This window comes from Pleurodeles waltl, chromosome 4_1 (genome assembly GCF_031143425.1).
Source record: "Pleurodeles waltl isolate 20211129_DDA chromosome 4_1, aPleWal1.hap1.20221129, whole genome shotgun sequence".
Lineage (NCBI taxonomy): Eukaryota > Metazoa > Chordata > Amphibia > Caudata > Salamandridae > Pleurodeles > Pleurodeles waltl.
In genome coordinates this window covers 990,354,390-990,374,432 of record NC_090442.1, presented here as the reverse complement: position 1 = coordinate 990,374,432, position 20,043 = coordinate 990,354,390, and the positions used below count along the sequence as shown (strand labels likewise).

Genomic DNA, 20,043 nt, shown 5'->3' with positions numbered 1-20,043 from the left:
TTATTGAGAAATGTAGCTGCTAAGCTGTTCAAGAAGTCAACAATTAATTTAAACAGTGGTGCAAATTCACCTTTAAAACAAAGTACATGTAAACATTGGAACTGATAGAAATTCATAATGTGTAATTCTGGCAAAATATAGTTGCTGAATTTACTTTTATCTAGAAATCTCATATGCTTACAATGAAGCAAGCTGACAGTAATGTCACATTCTTCTATTATTTTAATTTTCCCATCTGCCAAGAATATCAACTTAATGTTTTTGGTAATGGGATTGCAATTAAGAGGATAATATATTTCAAAAGGACATACATGATGAAAAATAGCACAGTCTATTGCAGTTGTGGGATGCTATCCTACATCTTTGGTTAGATTATCCTGAGACAGAAAAGAAAAGGCTGATTTTAGGTCAACAAATGCTACATATAGATGACCTAAGTCTACATCAACAACTTTCCATTTGATAGAGATAAAACTGAATATCTGATCTATTGTACTGATTTTTTCTCTAAAACCCGCTTGGAGGTGATTTAGGATTTGGTTTTCTACTATCCATTTGCTCAGCCTGCTCAACAATTGATGACAAAATATTTTTTGAAGATTGTCGAGAAGGCTGATGGGTCTATAATTTCCCGGGGAATTCCTCTCTCCTTTCTTGTGTATGGGCACAATAATTGCCTCTTTCCATGATTCAGGGTAAGTTCTGGTAATCAAAATGGTGTTGGAGAGCCTGTTAATGGATGGACTCCAGATGTTCTGGTCCGCTTTAAACATGTCAGAGGGAATCCCATCCGACCCTGGGCCTTTGCTGCTTTCTGGGCAGTGATGTCCAGCACAGTTTCATTGAATGTGAAGGGAGGTAAGGAGGGCGTAGGCTCACCCAAAGTTGTCGACTCTCCCAGACGTGGTACATCACTGGCCAGTGGATGGCCATACAGTTCCTTGAAATGAAAGAGCCAGGCATCAGGAGTAATTTGAGACTCCAGATAGGGTGCTCGGTTCTTATCGCTGCAAGAAACCAGAACCGTTTGGAGTCGTGGACCATAGCTGTCTCAAGTAAATTGCTCCAAAGCCCCTCTTCATACTCAAGTTTGCTTTTGTTACATGTAGAGGCATAATGACGTCTAGCATTATTAATACCTGGTCTATCCTTTGTCCTTAACACATTGACCAAGGTATTTTTAGCCTCCCTACACCTCTTGTTAAACCATTTAGAGTGAGGTTGGGTACGGGAGTTAGTCGGTGGCCTAGGACATTTAGTAAACAACTCTTTCAGAGTAACAAAGAGGTCCAGATGTAGAGACAGTACTTCGGTTGGAGAAAAAATAAGGCTATCATCAAATAGCTGGTGTAAAGAAGTTAAGGCACACAATTTTTCTCGAAGCTTATTTGATTGCTCAAAGGAGTTCCATCTTACCGTACGCCTATTGCTAGACAACTCCATAGCAGTGGAAGAAGCAGGAGGAAATACAGTTCCTGCTAAGAGAGATCTCTTGTACGTGATCTGGAGAGGGGCATGATCGCTAGTGTGGGGGTTGCCCACTTCCACGTCTAGTATGTAGTGCCAAGCTCTTAAATCAAAGAAAATGTAGTCCAGTTTATTACTATATGAGGCCCTGAAAAAAGTTGGTCTGGCAGGAGTGTCAGCTGGGAAGCGGCCATTACCAAAACGGAGGCCATGGGATATCATAAGGTCTATTATCTGTGAAGCCCTGACACACAATTTATATGGATTTTGCTGGATGGAATGAGGAATAAAAAGAGAAGGGATGTTCCATACACTATCTTCAAGCTGCATAACCTCTATGTGGTCTGCGTTAAGTTCAAGTTGGACATTAAAATCTCCTGCTATTATGATGTGGTATTTAAGACATCCGGGATTAAGGAATTCAATAGCTCGATAGTAGTTGAGCGATGGTTGGAAGGTCCCGGCCTACTGTAGATATTTATACAAAGAACAGGAGAGCCTGAGACTGGATGGATGGCAACAGCCAAAATGTCGTAAGAATCCACATATATCTCCTTTATTCCTCCCACCTCGGTAGATTTTACTCAAGTAGTTAAACCCCCTGCCGCCCTACCTGCTGAGGATGGCTTGGCAGGTTTAAAAAAGGAACTAAACCCCTGTCTGTACGTACAATGTGTTGCCCAAGTTTCCTGAAACATGCAGACATTAACATTTTCGACAAATGTCCCCCACTCAGTAACAACGAGTTTGCCATTAATGCCAGCCACATTCCAGGACAGAAGTTTTGCTGTTTCCTGAGGGGTAGGACAGCTTAAATTCGTAGTAATGTCATCTGGAGAATAGCTGTCAATAGGTTTCGCCGTGAATGAGTTTGTGAATTTGTTAATAGTTTCAGGTTGTAGATCCGATGAAAGAGCGACGCTCGGACTGGATGAATTAGGTGGAGAATCAATAGCCACTGAATCTGAACTGAGAATGGAAGTGCAAGGGTTAGTAAAACATAGTCAGTCAATGTCCGAGGTAGCCCCCTGAAGATCGAGATCGTATACTGTTTGGCCCCTTGGAGCAAGACCAGAGCTGGTCATAGGAACCAGATCAGATAGTGGATCTCTTCGAACCTGGTGGCCTGGTGGTCTAAGATCTTGAATGTTTGCAGAGCGGTTCGAGACCAAGTTAGCTGTTCTGATAAAAGAATTCGGCCGCATGTGACCAACAGTAGGGCAGCTAACGGTGAGAAAAATAGCAGAGGGCTTCCTGCTTGTGGTCTGTGCTTCCATATCTAGGAGACCTGCTACCAAATGGGAATTTTTGAGATTGAGTTTTATAAAATCACTGCTACCAGGAGAACCAGGGGAACCATTAGCTCGTTCGGCAGATAAAATGTCATCATGGATGATTGAACCACAACCTCTGACATGTCTCAGCCAGTGCGAGATCTTGTTGACTAGTGAAGCTTTGTCTTCTCGCAGGTTTGGAGGCAAAAGTGGGACATTGCACATATATATATATAGTTGTTATTAGTTAAGTTAGAATTATGACGGGAAGCTTTGGTGGTGTCCCATTTAAAGGGAACATTAGAAAGAAGAGGAATATTACTTCCGAGAGAGGACATGCGCTGGCTATCAGGACACTGATCTTCTATAAGACCTGCTGCACTTGCTGGCAGTGGCAGGGGCTCAGTTGACAGGACGCCTTTTGCGAGTGGATGTTTAGTTGTCATAGGGTTTGGCTTGGGCTCACAAGTAGGGAGAGAATGTTTATTTTTGAGGAGGGTGGTAATTTCAAGCAGTAAGGATCTCAGCTCACCAACTTTGCTCTTAAGGCTAGACACCAGTGCTAACAAGTCGTTTTGCAGGGGAGCATTCTCTGTGCGTGGCAAGGTTGTGGGAGATGGTTGATGGTTATCCAGATCATGGGGCGCCAGAGGTGAAAAATGATTAGAACAGGGAATTATAGGGTGTGTTGCATAGGCTCTTGGTACTTCTGAGTCAGAGTGAAGTACAGAGAGAGCGGGAGAACTACTGGAGCTAGTGGGGCCTTGACAGGCTAACGGCTGGTAAGATGAAACAACAGGTTGTGAATTGGAGGCAATATGTGATCGGGATGTTAGAAATGGAATGAGAGTGCCAGATTTTAGCTCCTTTCGTTGAACCCTCTCCTTGTTATTTAGGATCTGTTCTACCTCTTCTATCAGATCGTCTATTTCCTTAGCAACACAGTTAGTATTGGGTAGCGTAGCCTTGTTGGTTTTGGGTACTTTAGATTTAGCAGAGCCCGATACCGGGCTATCTTTTGCCTTGCGCTTCCCCATTGGATAGTGACACTACAACACAATGTGAAAACGGGATTTTTGAAATACTGCCCTGAACTAGGTGAACTGGTGCCGTACTTTAGAGCCCAGAGAGGGGGCCGAGCCCGGCCTCCTTCGGTCTCGGATGGGCACGGACGGGACCGCCCTTGGCCTGGGCTTCGCCCGGGCACGCCTGCGTGCGTCCCGCAAGCGGGAGCGCTATGAAGTTTTTTAAAGGGCTCCTGCCCTTCACGACTGCTGCTCCGCCCAGGCCCCCAGGTGGGGGGAAACTGAAAGCGCATCCCGCGATCCCGCGAGCGGGAGCGCTATGAAGTTTTTTTAAAGGGCTCCTGCCCTTCACGACTGCTGCTCCGCCCAGGCCCCCAGGTGAGGGGAAACTGAAAGCGTATCCCGCGATCCCGCGAGCGGGAGCGCTATGAAGTTTTTAAAGGGCTCCTGGCCTTCACGACTGCTGCTCCGCCCAGGCCCCCAGGTGAGGGGAAACCGAAAGCGCGTCTTCTTCCAAGCAAGATACATTTCACATTTGGAGAATGCAAATAAAATTAGAATGAATTATTTACATAAATTAATCTTGTAAATACGTGGTTCTCAAACTTTTCACTTCTGTCGACCCCAACTTTATCATTATTGGAATCCGAGGACCCCCACCGAATCATTATTGGAGTACAGGGACCCCCCCTACTGAGCCATTACTGAAAGCTGGGGACCTAATCTGTTACTATGATTTAATTTTCAAATGAGTTGCAGACCCCCTAGGGAGGCTTCACTGACCCCCAGGGGTAACTGGACCACAGGTTGGGAACCACTGATGTAAATAACATAGTATATTATTTGCCAGACTGGGTTGCTAAACTCCTTAATCATTTGTAGTGTCATTTGGAGACAACTGTGAAAATGCACAGCAATGGCACCACATCATAACTGGTAAATTCAATACAACAATCAAAGAACATGTTCGAACTGATTTATAATGTTCTTTCATTTAAAGAAGTGACTACAGCCAGAGAGGTCTTATGTGAACATCTTTCCTGGTGCAAGATTGCATTCAGATTTGTTTCCAGCAATATCATATTACCTATAACACATGGTGTCTGTGTCATTATACTTGGATTTTTTGCAATCGAAGCAGAATGGACATCAGATGAACATGGACGGATCTACAGGATTTTGTGACTTTAGTTCCGGCCTGATATTCCATAACCCCAAAAGGCTACACATACAGATGTCAAAGCACAGAAGAATATTAGTTAACAAAATCCCATCCTCAAGTGGGTGCGAGTGAGGATGATAAGCTGTTGGAGCCTGGTATAGCTTTGGGAAAGAATATTACTAAAGATAGGCAAGTTGCTTGTCTAATTGGAATAAATTTCTACAGACTCCATATATGAACTGCCAATAAAGCTGTTCTCTAGGGGGACAAGCCACTGTATTAATAAACCAGGATACCAGTATACTTTCGGTACTGCCACTTAAATAAAGATAAGTACCTATTGGCAAAATATCATTAATAAAAATATGTTAAAGAAGAATTTTCCTGTATGTAAAATGAAACATACTTCCGGTGCTCTGATAAGTTTTTCACTTCTCCAATAACAAGTCCACTTAAAATTATTTGTAATGAGATTCCAGATCATTCATTATTAGGAACATGGTGTATGTCATTTGGGACTGATGTATGTATATTATTTGTATGCTTTTATTTATACCTTTACTAGTGAAACAATTAACCAATATGTGTTGGACTGCAAAGGATTGGGTGGGGCTTGTAAGTTATTTTCTTCTGTAGATGTAGTTAGTTATTGTAATAAGAATATGGAAAAGAACAAAAAATGTTCAAAGTTCAGTCCTTTAAATAATGGAAATGAGACAATGGAAAATTAGGTGGATATATTTAATTTGAGATAAAAAAATAACCTGCATTAAAAGTGAAATATGATGTCAGAATATCCTAGCCAATCTTTTATTTTTCCTTCAACTGAGACTATTTTTGTTTTTGGGGTAATGATTATACAAATAAAGAGTAAAGAATGTGCATGGCTTGATCATATAAATAAATGATTACAACCTTTGGCAAAGTCAGGTCTATGCTTGATTAATTGTCAAAATGTTTTTAGACTCAATGTTTCAAAAAGAGTTATGGCACAAAAATCTAACTAATCAATTATCTTCAATAAGTAAATTAACAGATGTGTTTGGTATCACACTTGCATGGTTACAAATATAAAAGTTAATTGCTTCTTCAGTCTTATTATGCTGTAAGCAATATAAACACATTCTTGCAATACTAGTAGGGCCTGTATAGACTTCAGTGGTTCCAGTAGGGAGTGTGGGTGCTAGATAAGAACATTTGTTAATGTGAGAATAAGGCTAAGGTAAGAAAATTACCTTGTTCACAATTCAGTCATTTTTGTAAGAGAAAGAAACTGCTGATATATTAGGCTGCTAGGTTCATTTTAGCTACATATTTTGTATGGTATAAATGGAACCAATATACATTTATTAGGCAATGTTTTAACTCCTGAATTTAATTACTGAAAAGCAAGAACAATTTCACAATCTCTAAAAGAGGAACATAACTTAGTATAAATAAGTTTTAAGGTTGATACTTTAAATAAAAGAATACCTTTATTGGTTAAATGCAGTTGGTAAGTAATTCAAGAAATCATTCATTTTGGAAACTATGGGTAAATTCACAGTCCTTACAAAATGTTCAGAATAATCAAATTTCATAAATAAAACAAAATCTATGTGCACTTTAGACCTAATAGCAATTCAAAATGTATAAATTGTGGACAAATATACTTTCTGAATATCATGTTCGCTATAACTCTCATATATCAATGATGATTGAAGCTGTGAGTCATGACACAATATTCTACCATTTCAATTCACTTATCAGGAAAAAATAAAAAAATTATGTTTATGGTCATGAGAATACATTTAAGATGATAACAGTTTTCATGATGAAATAACTTAAGGAAAGGAACACATCTTTTGCACAAGAAGGTCGTTGTGCTTTATATCAGGTTGTATTGTCCTGAGGGAGAAATGCTGAGAATTCAAATTTAATGCACTATGTTGTAACTAATCAACTCACATGAAAAACAGAAATTATATTTTTTGCAGTTGTTCTAGCAATACTTCAAAATAAAGTAAATGATAAGGATATTACGTATATAACAGGTGGCTATTTGAGAGTATGTTGCTTCTTTCCCACCTCTTACAGCAACCATAAATGTGTGAAACACACATCTGTGTTAATATTTATGTATGTATATACATTTGTGATGCAAATTGGTGGGTAATACTTTAGAGAAGAGGGACAGAAATAAGAAAATCCAATGTATTATTGTACAATATTTTAAGTAAATTAAAAAGACTTGATAAAATCACAAACGCACATTGCATTTTATAAAGTCTACGGCAAGCCTTTGACTGTGTTCAGAGTGGCCAATCACAAGGGCAATTTTCAAGGAGGATGATCTACTCTATTGGTAAAGAAGAATACCAGTATAGTTCAAGTACAGCCATTTAAATGAAGTAAAGCAATCAGTGGCAAAATCACTTTACTTAAACCTTTAATGTAGAATTTTCCTATATAAATATTGGAATAATTTTACAATGTTCTAATAAGTTATTTCTCTTTGCCAATATGATATCCACTTAACATTGGTGGTAACCAGATTTCAAATCATTCACCACTTAGAACTTGACGTATGACATTCATGGCTGTTTAATGTATAATCATTTTTTATTGTTATTTATGCCATAACCATATGAAACCAATATATCAAGTATTATTTTGACTATATAGGATTTAGTAGGCATTGTAGAAGGTTTATTTTGGCGCTATGCATATGTTTTTATTGAGAACATAGCTCCTAACAAAACATTATCATAATTCAATCCTTTAAATGAGGGAAAGGATAATGAGGCAAAATCAGCGGGCTACATTTAATGTTAGATTACACCCTCTTGTGCCAAAAAGTAAAAGTTACATCACAATATTCTAACCAGTTATTAATTTACTCTTTCAGGCCAGTTTGTACCTGGGTAATGATAAGGCCATTAAGAAGTAAAGCATTTTCTTAGTTTAATAGTATAAAAAAAAGGAAATGCAATCTTTGGCAAAGTCAGATCTATGCTTTACTAAATGTCAAAATGTTATTTGGAGTCAATGTTTGAAATTTAGTTATGTCTCAAAGTTCTAACTAAGCAATCATTTTCAACAACTTATATAGCAACCATGATTATTTTCCGACTAGCATGAAAATTCAAACGTGGCATTTGTTTCTCCAATTTAGGTTATTATATACGCAATAGAAACACATACTTGCAGTACTAGCTGGGCCTGTATATACTTCCATGGTGCCAGTAGGAACTTTAATTGCTAGATAAAAAAAATGGTTTAAGGATAGAATGAAGCTAAGCTAATAACATGAAAATCCACTCCGTTATGTTAAGGAAAGAAAACATTCATTTATAAATGAATCCTAAATTTCAGTTTAGTTAGTTTTCTGTGATAGAAATGGAACACATGTTCTAACTACTGATTTTCTGCTTCTCCAAAAACTCGGACAATATTTCCATTCCTATTATACTAATGCAATTTAATATAAACTTTTTTATGATTTCATGATTTCAATAAAATAAACTTTATTGAGAAACGTAGTTGCTAAGCTGTTTAAGAAGTCAACAATTAAACAGTGGTGCATATTCACCTTTAAAACAAAGTACATGTAAACACTGGAACTGATAGCAATTCAAAATGTGTAAATCTGGCAAAATATAGTTGCTGAATTTACTTTTATATAGGAATCTCATATGCCAACAATGAAGCAAACTAACAGTCATGTCACATTCTTCTACCATTTAAATTTTCTTATCTGCCAAGAATACCAATTTAATGGTTTGGGAAATGAGAATGCAATTAAGAGGATAATATATTTCAAAAGGACATAAATGATTAAAAAGAGCACAGTATATTGCACCAGTAGAATGGTATCCTACATTTTAGTTTAGATTATCCTGAATCAGAAATGCTACATATTTAGATGTGTGACATTATGTTCTAATTAGTTAACTGACTTGAACAATGGAAATTGATTGTTTGCTTTTATCCAAGCGAAGCTTCAAAATAAGATGAATTGAAGGATGTTATTTATATAAGGCCTGCCTATTTTACACTTTCTTACACTATGTTGTTTATTTGTCACCTCTCACAGCCATCATAAATCTGTGAAGGACATTCATACAGTACTAGCTTGGGCCCTTTAGACTTCTGTGTTTCCAGTAGGATGAAAATGTGACTAAATTAAGAAAATTGAACTTAACATTGAATAATAAGTTGAATGAATGAAAGAATACTTTAGCAAAATCACAAAGCTATACTTCATTTTGCAAAGTCTATGGGCAGTCTTTTCACTATCTTCAGTATAGTCAACCTCTTCTTCCAAGCAAGACACATTTCACATTTGGGGAATGCAAATATAATAATGAATGAATTACGTTAATAAATAAATCATGTAAATAACAGAATCAATTATTTGCCAGACTGGTGTGCTAATCTCCTTAATCAGTTATAGTGTCTTTTGGATACAACTGTGAAAATGTGCAGCAATGGCACAACATTGTACCTATTAAATTCACTATAACAAACGAAGAACATGTTCCAAACCATTGGTAATATTCTGTTTTTTAAGTAAGTGACTGCTGCAACAGATTTATTGTGTGACCATCTTTCTTGGTGCTAGACTACATTTAGATTTTTTTCCAGAAGTATTATGTTACCTACACCACATTGTGCTGTGTGTCATTATACCTTGATTTTTGCAATTCGACCAGAATGGACTTGTTGTAAAGTAGATTATTGGGAAGGGCAGGTAAGTACCTACACCTAGCAATAGGCCAATAGCCTCCACTTAGGTCCAGTTAGGTCTCAATAAATTAAACCCAGCTCAATCCTTGGTAACCTGACAACGAGCAACATGGCCTAACTTATGATAGAAGTGTGAAAAGCATTTAAAAATAACAAAACAGTAAAGAGGTACAATGCAAAACACAAGAAACAACTCCAATTTATAAAAATAGATTATATTTTTATCTTTAAAATGACAACAAAATTATTAAAAGCAGATAAGGAGATGTGATTTTGAATTAATGTTTTCTAGCGCATGGAAGCAAGTAGCGTTCAAAGGATTAAAATAGGTCACACTGGACAGGGACAAAGTCAAGAGTTCAGGCCACCCACAAGGTAACACTTACTTTCAGAAGTGTTTCTTGATTCAGGAAAGTGGTCCACAACACCAGCCAAGGGTCCAAAGGCTCTGGTTTGCCTCTTTGTTCTGGGACGACAACTCCCACAATGCACGTCTTCGATTTATGGAGTTGCTCCAAGTGTCTCCAAATTTCTGGATCTTTTTCTAGAGGTCCTTTCTGAGTCCTTGAAGTGTCCACAACTTGATCCAATGTTCCAAAAGCTCTGAGTTGCTCCTTGGGATTTGGGACTAAAATTCCCAGAATGCACCTACTCGAGAATCCTCAAATGGCCACTAAAATCTGGCCAGCTGGGCTCTGCTTGCAGGACTTGATGCAGGGAACTCTGGTCAGCTCCTTTGTACCTGTACAAACAGGGAGTCCCTTCATGAAGCAGTTGAAGACATGCAAAGTCCTTTTATTGTTGAAGCCCAAGTGTTCAGCTGGTGCAGTCCTTCAGAGTGCAGTGTCCAGGTGCAGGTCGGGGGCCCAGCAGGGCCGTTTTTCTTCTTCTTTGTCTTTTTCCTTATAGCGATCTGATTTATGGATGCAGCTCTGCCATATTTATTGTTGGTCCTGGGGTGAGAAGCGGGGGCAGACTGTCCAATCACAGGGAAGCCACTTCCCCCTGCCATGACCACTTTCTGGGAAGTGTGGCAAAAATGTATCCCAGGAAGCAACATTCTTAAAAAATATGGCTGAAACTGATTTTTGGAGATTACATCTGGCTGAGCCCACCCACTTGTGTGGCTAAAATAAATCCTAAACACACTCCTCTCCTGCCCTCTCCTAATCTAATCAAAGGGCACCTAATTTTCTGGGGTTGCAGGAAATGAGAGAGGTCCTGAGCTGCTCCAAATGTCGTTCCCTGCCTTTGAAGACCAGTTTGGCATCCCTCCCTGAATTCTGTTTCACCATCTGCTGAGGCAGATCTCCTTCCCCAGCCACATCCTTTGTGTTCAGGTCAGGCCACTTCACACCTTATCATGCAGCCTGGCCAGGCTGTAAGAGGCTGGCCAATCAGAGAAGGGCACTAGAGAGCTCAGTGTGGCAACTTTCAGGTAGAGTTTAAAACTCTTTATCTGAACTAGTTATATTAAATAAAACAATGGCAAGTTGTGGGATTTATTATAACGATTAATTTGATACCAAACACAAGATATCTGGCTCTTATGGGGACTTTCTAAAATAAAGTCTCCCCATTTTAGCCAATGGAGGCCATTCACTACAGTGAGGGAAAAACAAATTTGGCTATTTTACCTCACCACGACCTATTAAACAATTTTTATAAGTTCCCTGCTTATAGTTACATGACACCCAACCTTAGGGGCACTTAGGGCCAGGCCAACTATATCAAAAATAAGGTAATTTATGACTTTAAAAATACTTTTAATTCCAAATTTGAATTTGTATATAACTTTGGTTTAAAAGCAGCCAGCAAAGCAGGCCTGCCTTTAAAATGACACTGACCATCACAGCAGTGCACCTCTGGGTACACCACCTATGCTGGGGGTCCCTAAACCTACATGCCCTACCACATTCTAGAGACCAAATGTAAATTGACATAGCCAATTATAATTAGCCTAATTTGCATACTCATTTCACACAGAACACAGGCCCTGGGACTGGTTAGAAGTTCCCAGGGCACCATCAGCGTCATGAAAACACCCAGAAAAAGTGAAAAATGGGGACAAAAAGTTAAGGGGCCTCTGCCATCAGCCCTGTTTTCTCACAAGCCGGCAGATGAACATAAAAGGAACCACAGGATTTTGTGATTTTAGTTCTGGCCTGATATTCCATAACCCCAAAAAGCTAAGAATACAGATGGCAAAGAATAATAGTAATTAACAAAATCCTATCCTCAGGTGGGAAGGAGCAAAGATGATAAGCAATCTGTTGGAGTCAGTATAGCTATGGGAAAATATGTTACTAAAGATAAGCAACTTGCTTGTCTAATTGGAATTGATTTCCAAGGATTGCTTATATGAGCTTATGTGAGCTGTTCTCAATGAGGATGACCCACTCTGTTAATAAACCAAGACACCAGGATACTTTGGTTTAGCCACTTAAATAAAGAAAATAACTTATTAGTAAAATAACATTAATAAAAGTATGTTAAAGAAGAATTTTCCTGTACCTAAAATGAAACACATTTCCAATGTTCTAATGAGGTTTTTCATTTCTCCAATAACAAATTCATTTAAAATGAGTTGTAATGAGATTCCAAATTATTCATTACTTAGAACTTGCTAGATGACATTTGTGACTGATTTATGTATATTAGTTGTTATTGTAGATTGTCATGCCTCTAAAAATGAAACAATTAACTAATATTAGTTGGACTGCATAGGTTTGTAAGTGATTTATTTGGTAGATGTAGTTATTGATTGTAATACGAATATGAGAAAGAACAAAACATTTTCAAAGTTCAGACCTTTAAATAATGGAAAGGAGACTATGGGAAATCATGTGGTTATATTTATTTCTAGATAAAACAATCCAGTGTCGAAAGTTAAATGTGATGTCAAAATATTCTACCCAATCTTTTCTTTGTCCTTTAACCGAGGCTAGGTTTGCTTTAAGGGTAATTATTCTACAAATAAGAAGTAAAGAATGTGCATAGCTTGTTCATATAAAAATGGCTGCCAGGTCAATGCTTGATTAATTGTCAAAACTATCAAAATGGTTTTAGAGTCAATGTTTCAAAAAGAGTTGCTCATCCACTACTTGTTATGCTGTGAGCAAAAGAAACACATACTTGCAGTGCTAGTAGGGCCTGTATAGACTTCCGTGGTTCCAGTAGGTAGTGTGGATGCTAGATAACAAAATGGGTTAATGAGAGAATAAGGCTAAGATAAGTAAATGACATTGTTCACAATGCAGTAATTTGTGTAAGAAAAAGTAGATGCTGTTTAAATCATTTGCTAGGTTTCATTTTAGCTTCCTATTTTCTACAGTGTAAATGGAACCAATTTCCAGTTATGGGGCAATGCTCTAGGTTCTAAAGTTTATTCCTGAAAAGCAAGAACAATTTCACAATCTCTATAAGAAGAATATTATTTAGAATAAATACATTTTATGGTTAATACTTCAAGTAAAAGAATACATTTTTCAGTGAAATGAAGTTGGGAAGAACTTCAAGAAAACAGTTGTTTTGGAAACTACTGTGCAAATTTACAGTCTTTACAAAATGTTCAGAATAATACAATTTAATAAATAAACAAAATATACGTACACTTTAGACCTACTAGCACTTCAAAATGTGTAAATTGGAGAAAAACATGCTTGCTGAATTTCATTTTTGCTATAACTCTTGAATATCATTCATGATTCAAACTGAGAGTCATGGGACAATATTCCACCATTTCAAGTCACTTATCTGGTAAAACGACCATTTTTATGTTTATGGTCATGAGAATATAATTAAGAGGATAATATATTTCATAATGAAACAACTTAAGAAAAGAAACACATCCTTTGCTCAACAAGGTCCCTATGCTTCATTTCAGGTTACATTGTACTAAGAGAGAAATGCTGAAAATTCAGATTCATAGCACAATTTTGTAACTAATCAACTCACGTGAAAAGCGGAAATTGCATTTCTCTATTTGTTCTGGCAATACTTCAAAATAAAGTAAATTATGGGATATGACATATATAATGACTGGCTATTTAAGAGTATGTTGCTTTTTTCCCACCTCTCACACTCATAAATGTGTGAAACACACATCTGTGTTAAAATGTATGCATGTATATATATTTGTGGTTCTGATAGGCGGGTAATTTGTTAAAGCAGAGGGACTGAATTGAAAACATGACTGAAATAAGAAAAGAAAATGAATTATTGTAAAATACCATAAGTAAATGTAAATATACTTGGTAAAATCATAAACCTATATTGCATTTTGTAATGTCTATGGCCGGTCTTTCACTGTGTTCAGAGTAGTCAATCCCTTCTCCAAGTCACATTGGAGGAAATGAGAAACGATTTAAGAATATGGGCCTTATTATGACCTTGACAGAGGGCTTTCCTCCATCAGAAATGTGCTGGATACCCCATCCGCCATATTACGATTGTTGTAGAATATAATGTGATCATAATATGGCAGATGGGATATCCATCACATTTCTGATGGGGGATTCCCCTCAAGGTCGTAATAAGGCCCTAAATTATTTTCATAAATTAATCATGTAAATAACACATTTCATTTACCAAATCAATGTTGGTAAATTCCTTCATTGGTTGAAGTCTCTTCTGTTCAAAACTGTGAAAATGCATAGGAATTACACTACATTATAATGGAAAAATTCACTTTTGAAGAACATGTTTCTAACTGTTTATGATATTCTTTGAAGTGGTGATGACTGTATTCACATATTTCTTATGTAAACATACTTGCTGGTGCTATACTGGATTCAGAAATGTTGCTGCAGATTTACGTCACCTGTACCACATGGTGCTCTGTGGCATTATACTTGGTACTGTGTGAACCTACCAGAATAGACCTGAGATGAACATTAATGGAACAACCATAGGAGTCATTTAAATTAGTTCTACCTTCATATTCCATATCTCACAAAGGCTGAGAATGGAGATGGAAAGACACAGGACTTTAAAAGAAAAATATTGATCACAAACCCATGCTTAATTGGGAAGAAGTAAAGGTTATTGGCAATCTATTGGAGTCAATATAGCTATCAGAAAATAATGTTACAAAATTTAAGCAACTTGCTATGCTAATTGATATTGGTTGCTACAGACTCTTTCTATAAACTGCTACCCAAACAATTCTCAAGGAGTATGATCTACTGTATCTGTAAAGGAGGAGAGGTTACCAGAATATTTCAAGTGGAGCTATTTAAGTGAAGTAGAGAAATAATTAGCAAAATCACATTACTTAAACCATTAAGGTAGAAATGTCCTATATAAATACTGAAACAAATTTAAAATGCTGTAATGAGTTATTTCCCTTGTCTACTAAGATATCCATTTAACATTAGTGCTAATAATTTTCCAAATCATTCACCACTTAGAAATTGCTATATGACATTCATGGATACTTAATGAATAATAATTATTTATTTTTATTTATGCCATAACTAAGTTTTTAACTGTATAGGATTTAGTAGGCATAGTAGAAAGTTTATTTGAGCTGTACTTATTGCTTTTAAGGAGAATATAGCAAGGAACAAATCATTATCACAATTTAATCCTTTAAATAAGGGAAAAGTTACTGAGGCAAAATCAGTGGGCTACATTTAACGTTAGATTACACCCTCTTGTGCCAAAAACTAAGGGGGTCATTACGAGTTTGGCTGTCCCAAATTATGACCATGGTGGTACATCCAAAAGAATAAGCCAATCCACCACCAGCACCGCCAGTGCGGTCAGGCCACCACGGATGAAAGTAGCTACCTGTAGGCCAGGGGAGACCATGTTCCTGTCGGACAGATTACAAGTCTGCACACTGTCAAGGTTTTTCCCCTCCATCGCACCACCACGGAAACCCAGGTGCAAACCAACTATATAAAAGGAGACATTCACCTTCAGAGAGGCATACTTGTCCAGAGCCGCCATGGAACCAGAACTACATGTCTTCCCGCTGCTCCTGCTTGCCCATCGACTTCAGAACCAGCAGCGATGACAACAGCAACCGTGAGTACACAGACTTACCTGTCAGTGTTGTAAAATGTCAAACTACCAACTCACACTCAACATGCAAATCTGGAGCGGGTGGCGAGGGCGACACACACACGTAATCCCACACCGACACACACACTCACACTCACACACTGCCACATACACACACGCACATACATAGTACACACAACAGCCATCACACACACACACACAGGTCTAAAGCACACAGCAACACCCAGGTACAGAGCATAGTCACACACAATAACACACAACACCACCAAACGACACAACTACACCACAATTGCAACATCATCAACGCATTGTCAAGGACCCCCAAGAGACACTACCTCTTGGCAAATCATAAATGCAACACAATGTACCAACACCAGGGAACGAACACACACAATCACACATCCAAAAAACACAACATACGACATACCCTGCAAACACACATCACAACATATCTGACATACCAATCTCTACACACACTCATGCACACAGTCCAAGCACACAAAGGCACACACCACTGCAACTAACACATGTCAACACAAACACCAAACAATACCAAAGCAACATGTCCCCAACATACTCAAGGTCATCACACAACACACCCATCACTGGTAGACAAATGCTATGCACACAACCAGACATGCTGCCCAGACAAAAAATGTAGCACAACCACCACTGTCACAAAAATGCTTACACACAATGTCAGCCAAGACCAAAACTGCTCTAAGTAAAGAAAGGCAGGACAAATATATAAATTGAAACCGGTTGGTCCTAATATATATTAAGTATAAATAAATAGTGTCAATGTCCAAGGCCTGAGGCCAGTCCAACATTGTTTAGTGCAAAATGTACACAAAGCACGTGTGTGCCCCAAACTTGACTCCTGACTACCATGTAACCTCCACAGGTAGGGGCATCAATGGAGCAGGCGTGCACCTCAGGGAATGGTTTGGGGGTGGGTTTGGGCTTTGGATTGGGAAGGGGACCTTTGGGATTTGGTTTGGGAGGAAGGGCTTAAGTCAAGGCATTGGGGGAGGGTTAATTACTCTTCAGAGGGGTTGAGATCTTGGTGAGTGGAGGGGCATGGGTACTAGTAGGGAGGGCAGGGGAGATATTGGAGGTGGAAGGGCCAGACTTGGGGAGGGACACAGAACATTTAGAGGTAACACAGGGTGGGAGAGGAGTAGGGAAACGGATAACTCGGAGAGGAAAGCTTTCTTTGACACACAGGGACGGTCATGGCAAAAAGGTTTGGGTGTGGAGGGAGAGGGAGTGGTTGTCTGAGATGTAGTTGTGGATGTCTTGGGTGCATGTATGTGTGTGAGGTATCTTTGTGGGTGGTGGGTGTCTGTTAGGTGGGTGAGTGGGTGTTTATGTGTCTTGGGATGAGAGGGGTGGAAGTGCTGGCAGATGCCATGGTGGATGGGTGACTCTGTGTTGGAGTGATGACTGCAGGCATAGTGGATGTGCTGCAAGTATGCATGCCTGCTGTTGTGGTGTCTTCAGATGTGACAACTGCGGTAGATGGCTGAGGGTTTGTTGTGGTGCTGTCTGTGGGTAATATAGGTATAGTGGCTGGATCTGTGAATGATGGTGTGGTGTCTGTAGGTGTATCAGGTGTTGTGTCTGTGATTCTGTCGATGGTGGGGGTGTCCGGGCAGGTTGTGACTGCTGATGTGTCTTCAGGTATATGTTGCTTGTGTTGTGGTGTGTGTGTGTCCTGTGGTGCTTGTGTTTGTCTGAGGGACCCTTGGATGTTGAGGGCCAAGTTCATGCTTGTATGTTTGTGTGCTTTGGTTGGGGTGAGGAATAGGGGTTTGGGATTGGGACAAAGAAGGTGGGGGGTTGAATACAAAGGGTGACTGGCTATCATCAGTGTGGTGGTCAGAGCCTGAAAGGATCTCTATAGGCCAGCCAGTGCACCAAGAATGCCCTCCAGGAACTAATTACTCTGTTGCACTTGAGTTGTAAGTTCCTGGATGGCATTCATGATGGTCAACTGACATACAGAGATTGACCTTAGGAGGTCAATAGCCTCCTCTTAAGGGCAGCAGTGCTGACAGGGCAGAGGCAGAGGTGCCTCTGGCAAAGGACATACCCACTCTTTTGGGTAAGCGGGCACGGACAACTGGGTAGGGATCTACAGGGGAAAGTGGTGGTAGAAAGGGGAATGGCGGACAAAGATGGTGCTGGGGTGGTCCCCAGATAGAGCCGCCTCCACCGAGGAGGATTCCGAGGATGATGATGTAGATCCTGTTTCCCCTGGTGCACTCCCCTCGTGCTCTTGGCCACTGGGTCCCTCTCTGTTGGTGGTCTCAGCACTCCGAGTCCCATGGCCGCAGCATCCCCACTCACCTGTGCTCCATCTCCTTCGCCTGCCGATGCACACAAACAGAGAGAGAGAGGGAGGGAGAGAGAGGGGGAGAGAAAGGGTCACCACATTCTTCACATACACACATTACAACATGCACAATTGTAGGTATACATCTCCTGCCAGGGAAGTCCCAGTTTAAAAACCTTAGATCCTACATCATGTCAAAATAGGATACTTCAAGTTACCCTGTTTGACATATGTCTCACCGGCAACATAAGCCAAGTATTTGAACCCTACTTGACCATCCCATCAAATCACTTGTAACCCTAAGGCAGCATACCCATCATGGCTTGGCTAAAGCTAATATTTCATCCCCATACAGCTCATCACTCTCCTTCATGTTATCAGTCTGAGAAAAAGCCGTTGACAGATAACACCATATCATGGCTACTTTGACTCCACGCCTGCCCAGTCCATCAACAAAAGTCATGTTCCAAGAAAGGGAAGTCATCTTTCATCACATACGACACAGCACCTAGCCATCCAATCACATGCTTAGCTGATCCTTCTGTACATACCTGACACAATGGCAACATACACTGATGGAAACATAAGCATGTGGCAGTCCCCTACAGTGGCCATCACAATTTGACATTCCATGTCTGGAGAATAGTTATGTGAATACAGGTACCACATCTGGCAGGATGTTCTGCAGTCACTATTCACAGACATTGCCAAATATACCATATCCCCATGTCCTGCAACTGTGGGTGACTTAGCACACTTGATACATCCACAGACAATCACAGAGAGCATAGTTACAACAACAATACCATGGCCAGGGTACAACTTTCTAGGAGGGCTCATAACATTGCACCTGGCATGCTGATTCAGTGCCACGAAATGACAACATGAGTACACCTACTTCACTTATAGTTGTCCTTACATGTGATTCCAACGAGCTTAGTCCTGACAAAACATTTACTCCACTGAAAACCAATGTACACATGATTTACACATGCACCTAAATGACTGCTATTTCATTGACAATATATCCCACAACAATAGTAGGTGTATGTGAAATGCAAGTACAGCTAAACCATGAATTCTGGCTATGATGAGGTGAGCCAAGTCTAAATCCTGTCCAAACAGCACACATCAGCTAAAGTTAATGTAGCAAAGAATAGCCCACTATACATAATGTGCCACCAAGTTTCCAGTTAGACATGATGTAGGCACGTAATTTCATATGTAGCACTCATAAAGGTATAGCATTGTCATATCTAGCATGGCCAAAGCACATTGTCTAAGGCTAAATCTGCCTAGCCACTCACTTCTCTACAACAAAGGCATTGGGATACAATTTTCTTTCCACATGTCAATGTAATGGCAAGAAATGTTAAGGACTAATGCAAAACATGAGTCCCCTTTAGAGCTACATTGAACACTAATTGGATGATTGGACCTGGTCGCACTAGTTGGGAAGGATGATACAGCCGCCTACAGACAAGTATATGGATGGGTAGAGTAACACATGTGGCTCAGTCACATGTGTATCTCCACATGCAGTCATACATATTGCTGGACACAGGTGATCAACATGTTTTCATGCACAACCCAAAGGCCAGATATCTATTGTTATAATGACAACTGGAGTACAATGTATTCTGAGGACTCACCATACCTGTATCACCTACTACATTGTCGCAGCTGCTATACTGAGATAGCATACACCAAACTATCAGAGGAAAGTACATAGATTCGGTCATTACTTATCCCCTTGTGGCTGCTGTGCTGCCCTCAAAAGACCATCCACCTCAGGGTAGGTCAGTGCCAAAATGCGGGCCACTGGGGGGCTCAGGGCCCTTCCTCGTTGGGAGGACATCCACAGCTGGGCCTCAACGGTTTTCCAGGCCCAGCGTCTCAGCTCCTCCCACCGCTTTCTACAATGGGTGCTCCACTGGCTGTGGACCCCCAGGGTCCGCACCTCCTTGGCGGTGGCACGCCAAACCCCCTTCTGCATTGACCTGCATCGATGACACAGAC

General features: G+C 39.7%; 1 protein-coding gene across 50 annotated transcripts in view; it reads right to left on the bottom strand.

Moving 5' to 3' along the window:
* The window catches only part of LOC138288307 (mucin-19), a 1,675,551-nt gene that overhangs the window by 347,846 nt on the left and 1,307,662 nt on the right, over positions 1 to 20,043 (bottom strand). For 47 of the 50 annotated variants that reach the window (XM_069229764.1, XM_069229784.1, XM_069229763.1 and 44 more), the window contains one exon: positions 12,792 to 12,848. The exons of the other annotated variants lie outside the window; for them this stretch is intronic. In XM_069229764.1, the coding sequence (XP_069085865.1) occupies positions 12,792 to 12,848 (57 nt within the window). The remainder of the gene's footprint in view (positions 1 to 12,791; positions 12,849 to 20,043) is intronic. 50 annotated transcript variants of the gene reach the window in all.